General features: G+C 42.2%; 1 protein-coding gene across 1 annotated transcript in view; it reads right to left on the reverse strand.

The window, feature by feature from the left end:
• Positions 1–3,910: 3,910 nt before the first annotated feature.
• E2F8 (E2F transcription factor 8) overlaps positions 3,911–6,750 on the reverse strand; it is an 8,505-nt gene continuing 5,665 nt past the window's right edge. Inside the window, 5 exon segments of the mRNA XM_008949577.1 lie at positions 3,911–4,084; positions 4,776–5,049; positions 5,051–5,084; positions 5,800–5,926; positions 6,723–6,750. The exon segment at positions 6,723–6,750 is cut by the window's right edge and continues 218 nt beyond it. Of these exon segments, the coding sequence (XP_008947825.1) occupies positions 3,911–4,084; positions 4,776–5,049; positions 5,051–5,084; positions 5,800–5,926; positions 6,723–6,750 (637 nt within the window).

The following is a 6,750-nucleotide window of genomic DNA, read 5'->3' on the forward strand; positions in this document are numbered from 1 at the left end:
GTGCGAAGCTGCATCCTGCTTCACAAAGGACCTGGCCTTTTTTCCAGACCTAATCCTGCACTATCCCCTTTCACTTTTCCTTCCACAAGATCCTCCTCTAAATCCTTATCCATGCACTAAGTCTTTTAAGTGCCAAGCAAAACTGTTACAGACTATGAATTGGAGCCATGGTGATCGAATTATTTTATGTATATACAAGGTTTTATTCTTTGTAATAATTTTACTCTTGGGTAGAAAACTTTCCAAAGTAAAATATTTATTTTATCTGGAGCCTTTCTCAGAACTTGACCAACCATGCTGTCTTCTAATGCTGGAGCCATGGAAATGTCAATTCTCTCATCCTGCATTCTTATCTAGCCATTTACTTTCAAGTCTCCATGGAAGTTTTCTTCTCATTTGATACAAACCCAGTTGGTTACTGACATTAAATACTTCGAGGTTTGAGGAGGTTTGTTTTGTTTTGTTTATTCAATTTCTAGAATACTTGTATCTCAGAAATGATGAAAGTGTGTAAATAGGCTTTAAAAAGTTAATGTAAGACAAAGTATTTGTGGAAAACAATTTGTAGGTTTCTAACAAACCTTTTTCAAGCTTCTGAAACTTCTGTTACCCAGCCTTGCACAAAGTCACAACATGTATCTCATTAACAAGGATCCCCACAGCCCCATCCTTGTAACACTAGCTACTCTCCAGGCTGAGAAGCCCAGAAAAATCTGGCTCCTCCAAACCTGAAATGCTGCTCTCAGCTCTGCAGGGCTGAAGTTTCTGTGCTGTACCTACACGTTTGTGTCAAGCAATGAGCTGTTTCTGCCACCTGACAGGAGGGAAAAAAGAATCAACCCAAACCCTTATACCAGACAGAATTCAATATACTCAACTTACCTGAGTCTCTTGATGTTTCTCCCTATTTTCTTAGGCCTTGAAGGGTTTGAACATGAGGGATTCCTGCACTCCTTGAACGCAGTGGTCACTGCTGCCAGCCCTATAAAGGCTGGGAGGGGAGGGGAGTGAGAGAGGGTTGCAGGGATCTGAGCAATGCCACTGCTATCACCAAGCTGAAAATAACCTCTGACAAAAGCCTGGCATTTTGTTCCTCATGTCCACTTGTGAGTAGGTGGACAACAATGCAGCCCCTCAGATTACACCTAGAGGGCATTCCTAACTGCAGCCTAATACATCAGAAATAAAGATGAAAGTTTTGTAGTTGCTACTGCATTGCTTGAATGTGAATCATAAGATAACAGCTCCTGAACTGAGGATTTAGTCGTAAATGGTCACATTACCAAAAGTAATTTACCAAAATCATTATTAAAAAAATAAAATTCAAACCCTGTGCGTTAGGAACCTCTTGGACTCAATGGTTTTAAACTAAATAGAGTTTTATTAGAGACATAATTTCATGGATAGAACTGGTTTGTCTTTTAGGGTACAGAGAATTAGATTTTTCACTCTAATCTTTAAATTCATGCTGGTTTTAGGCCTTAGGATGGCTAGTTAATATGTATAATTTTTAGCCTGTCTAATCATTGCAGTTACAATTGCCATGTCTCAGTGAGCCCCTTGGAAATGGATGATGTTGCAGACATTAAAGAAGTGGAGCCTGAAATATGAAACATTTAAAGGTCACTTTTTACAGGGTTTTATTTTAATTGCTTTACAGATTTAGAAGCTAATTCTCATTTTCTAAAGGGATGTCTGAATTTAGAGGCTTTGTTCAGTATCATGGACTATGCTCTATGTGAAAAAGCCAAGCCTTTAAAATCCAGTAAGGTTAAACATCAGAAGTCTGAAGCTGAGAGTCTCAGCTCTGAGACTTGAACGATAAGGAAATTAGATGCCAAATCCATGTCAGACTTCAGGATTTCAGGGGTCTGTTTGCTGAGGCTACCTAGAAAATGCTTAGGAGACTATGGATCCATTGACTGTTGAGTGCAGCAGAGGCTGCAGAGACAGGTCCTTGATGTAAAGTTGGAGAACTATTCTTTTCCTAAGCAGAAGAGCTGGACTCCACCTCTTCTTGGTCCTCCTCCCTGGATAGCTGGTGGAACTCTCCTGTCTGTGTCAGATGAGGCTAAATGCAGAGGTGATGGCAGCAAGGAAGGGTTGGGGAAGGACTGAGCTCACTCTTGGAGTACAGGGCAAGTGCTGAGGAACTTGGAACCACTTTGTGCTTGCACCTTTGCTGATTTATAACTTAGGACCCTTGATATTTGAGGGAGCTGAATCTTTATTAATCCTCAGTCACATCACATAGATCATGTATTTGGGTGGATTTGCACCAGGGAAATCTGGGGAGATTTTTTTTTTCCCCCCAAAATGTAAATAATTATTTTCCCTTTAAGTTTGTCAGAGATGTTAAGGGGAGAAAGCAGGAAACAACCTTTAGTTTCCTGGTATTGGGTGTTGCTTCATTCCTGTACTTCTGTTACCCCAGAGACCCGCGTGCCTTTCTACAGAGGCAAGTCTTGTTGAGAGGCTCTTTACAGCTCCAGGGAGCCACCAGACTCGTATGGGTTAGCTGACATTTCATAATCCCTGGTCCACTGAGGGGGCTAGCAGGACCTGGAACTGGAAGAACAGTCTTGAAATACACTGTTGGAGCTTAGACATGGATTTTATATTCCTAGTGGGGCAGGGATTAAAACCCACTGCTCAGAGAACTGGAAGGCAGCATCTCAAAAGGGAAGCAAGCCCAAGGACCAGAGGGGCTTCCCTGGAGCTTGGCAGCAGAGCACGTCGGGTCACACTGGAGGGTAGGTGGAGCTGCGGGAGAGCAGTGAGCTCAGCTAGGCAGAACAGAATGCAAAATTGATAGCAAGGGTAAGGAAGGGAGTAAGTTGCTACTTTAGAGGAGGAGAAGAATCTACTCACTGCTGCAGTGAGAATTCCTCCATTTTCCAGCTTCTATTCTTTTTCTCCCCCTCCTGTAGCAGTTCCAGTAGTGATCCTACTTTGTCAGGTGGAGGTTGCATTATCATTTTGCACTACTGAAGAGCAAGCCAGTTAGTTTCAATGTGTTAGCTGGTTTAACTGTTTTTTTACCCAGTCCAAACCTGAATCTCTGGCTTTGCTAACATTTCTCCTGTCTGAATTAGGATGGTTCACCTGGGAAGGCAGATGGGAAGTTTGGAGTTCAGAGGTATAGCCTAATATTTTCCTCTCCTGGTTGGTATTAGGAGATGTCATCTCGTGTGATAGAGTTCAGAATTCAGACTGAGTTACTTAAATCCTTTACTCATGAAATATCATTTTTCCTTTCTTCAGGAGACAGAGAGAGCCCTGTCTGACAAAACCAGAATGAAGGGGTGCCAGTGAATAGAGGATGTGTTCCTTAACTCAGGTAATTCAATCTGATCAAACACACAAAAAAAAGTCTAAATTTTAGTTTGATGTAAATTTCATCTCAACAAATTTATTTAGCAATACAGTATAAATAATTCTTAACTTATAAAAAAACTTGATTAAGAATTCTTTTTTTCTTTTTTTTTTTTCCTTACTTTACAAAAGCAGTATTGAACATGGGAGGAAGGTATGTGAACTATGGCCTTTTTGTTAAGACATGAAATATGTACACACAGTACTCTTCTTTGTGCAAAATCTGTACTGACTGACAGACTGTACCTTCCTGTACAAAGCCAACTGCAGCTTACTTTGCATAGCAGAAAAGCAACCTAAAAACCCACTAGATACATAACTTTGTTGTTGTAATATGTCAGGTAAGCCCTTTGGAAAAATTCTTAGACCTTAACTTACTCATAAAGAGCCAGTTTTAATTCTGAAGCATTAATTAAGGCTATTCCAGTCTTGAGGTTTTTCCCAATGCACACCCAGCCCCGCAGCGTGCAGTCCCAGGGCTGTGCAGTGTGTGACCAGCAACTGCTAACACACCCAGCAGTTGCATAGCCCACAATTAATCTTCTGACACTTCAAGTTTTCGTTGAGGAATATAGAGGGTTCCTTGAGAGGCTCTGTGGGCACCATCTGGACGTGCAGGCAGGGCAGAGACTGTGTTTGGCCCTCCTGGGGTGCGGAAGAAGTGTTCTGTGACTCCCTGGGGCTCTTGGGCTTCCTCTGGAGCAGAAGGCTGAAGAGAGGAGAGAAAGTTACTTTCATTTGAGGGGAGGGAAAGAAAAAAAGTGAATTCTAGTTTTAGGTTTCTATAGGATGTTAGCAAACTCATTTTTTTTTGAATGTAAAAACTTAAGTTTTTACTGAATATACCTGTATTCTTTAATATATCTATAAATATATATAAGTAACTTTAAAAATATCTAGTTTCTCTAATCCCCTCCCAACTCCTTCTTTAATACAAATAGATGTTAGGCAATACAGTTTTATATTAAATACAGAGAAACTTCCCATGGGAAAAAAATATTTTTTTAAATCCTCTACAATCCCATCCTATTAAAAAAGCTAACATTAAATGCAAGAACTTCAGAGTAGATTTGGAAAGTTAACAAGAAGATGAATGAACAAATGGATTATTTGATAATAAGTGTCATCTCAGATCTATGCAAAACTCCCTCTAGAAGAGTGGTCTCCTGTCATCTTCCAGTTGGCTCCACTTCCACAACAACCGAGATACTTGTCTCTGACCTCTCAATTACATGGTGCTTCCACCAGCCTTCTCTGCCAGCTCTTTCTAGGCAGTGCTGATTATTACAAAGATCAAAACAATATTTATTTAAAATCTCTCCCTGCTGTAAAGGAATTCCTGCACTGTACTTCCCACTCAACCCATCACAGTCAGGTAGCTGCAGTATATCTTTACTTACCTTCTCTTCTTGCAGGTTCAAGTTTTCTGAGATGTGGTTAACATTTCCTGGCTGTGAATAGACTGGTGTGTGCTGAAGAAAAGGACTTGCAGGAACTTGGACACCAGCAGGTATTAGTCCTATGTGTTGCAATGTGAAGTTCAGAACTGAAGAGCTTGGATTTGGGGCAGAACTGGTATTGCTTGAACTGAGACAGGAGTTGCTCAGTACAGGTGCAGCAGCTATAGAAGTTGGTGACACCATTATATTCAAAGGTGTTATCTGAAAAGCAGGATGCTTTCAGTTCAGATGCTGTCACTGGAATGACACCTGAAATGGAAAAATCAAGTGTTGAAGGGGATAAAAACTGAGACTCAAGGCATCGCATTGTGATTTCATTACCTCAGCGGGATTATCAGCACCAGTGTGGCCAACAGGACCAGGGCAGGGACTGTCTGCCTGTATTCAGCACTTGGGAGGCCACACCTCAAATCCTGGGTTCAGTTTTGGGCCCCTTACTCCAAAAAGGACAGTGAGAGGCTGGAGCATGTCCAAAGAGGAGCCATGAAGCTGGTGAAGCACATGTCTCATGAGGAGTGACTGAGGGACCTGGGGGTGCTGAGCCTGGAGCAAAGGAGGCTCAGGGGAGACCTTCTGGCTCTCCACAGCTCCTGACAGGAGGCTGGAGCCAGGTGGGGGTTGGGCTCTTCTCCCAAGGAACAAGAGATAGGACAACAGGAAAAGGCCTCAAGTTGCCCCAGGGAAGTTTAGGTTGGACCTGAGGAACAATTTACTTCACAGAAAGGGTTGTCCAGGCCTGGCCCAGGCTGCCCAGGGCAGTGGTGGAGTCCCCATCCCTGGAGGGGTTTCAAGGCTGTGGAGATGTGGTGCTGAGGGACGTGGTTCAGTGGTGACCTGGCAGTGCTGGGGGAACAGTTGGACTGGAAGATCTTTAAGGTCTCTTCCAACCAAAACAATTCTCTATCAGTCTGACCCCCAGTCCCTTAAGCCCGACGAGCGTGTGCCTGTTTTATTTAACACTCACCAGCAATGGGGGAGCTGTAGGTGTGCTGCAAGGAACAGAGCCCAGCCTTCTCTCTGCTAGCAAAGCCTGCCTTGCTGCCATCCGTGCACTGAGTAAGAGGAATAAGATAACCAGATGGGAAGAAAGTCTGAAAAACAAAAAACCAATACACCTTTATCCCAAACATGTAATAAAAGAAAAATGTTTTCCTCCAAAGTTGCATCCCCTTTGCCTTGTTCTTATTCACCATCCTCCACATCCCCAGGGTCCCACATTCCCTGTCTGTTCATCTGGGATTAACACAGCACAATCAGACTAGACAAAAAAAGAAAATCCTGACACTGAGTATTTTTTTCTTCCTCCAGAAGAAATATCTGGAGCCAATAATCACCATGTCACCTCATTCTTGGATTGTGTTTTTTGTAAGTTAAATATTGGGATGATCCTTTTGCATTTACAAGTTCGATTTTTGTCAACAGAATTTGTAGCTGCAAGCTACAAATAATACCAGTTACAAAAAAATAACTTCTTTATTTGGTTTCTTTACAGCGTTATGTCTTAGCTGCAGAGTAAGAGTTTTTACTCTTAGAGTTTCATGTGATTCTGTTGCGATTCAAAGTATTTGAGACTAAATACTTTGATTTACAGCAGAAGCACACAGACAGATGAAGGACTGGGATATAAAGGATGTCAACGTTGCCTTAGTTGTGATCTTCATCCCAATTAAAGCCTGAAAGTCACTTCATGTGCTCGTATTTGCGTACTTCATCAGAAACAGAAGTCCTACTTTGCTATAAAATGGGGGTTTAAAAGCACACTGCAAATACTCCCACCAAGTACAATCTATGCACGTGTATTTGAGTGTAGTTTTGTCCCTTCTGCAAGGGCTCCAGTGGTGTTTCCCCAGTTGACAGCAGGATGTGCTGTGGTGTCTGACGGCCTACCTCGTGAGCAGGGAATGAACATGGCACA

Source organism: Merops nubicus, unplaced genomic scaffold, assembly GCF_000691845.1.
Source record: "Merops nubicus isolate BGI_N331 unplaced genomic scaffold, ASM69184v1 scaffold23271, whole genome shotgun sequence".
Classification (NCBI taxonomy): domain Eukaryota; kingdom Metazoa; phylum Chordata; class Aves; order Coraciiformes; family Meropidae; genus Merops; species Merops nubicus.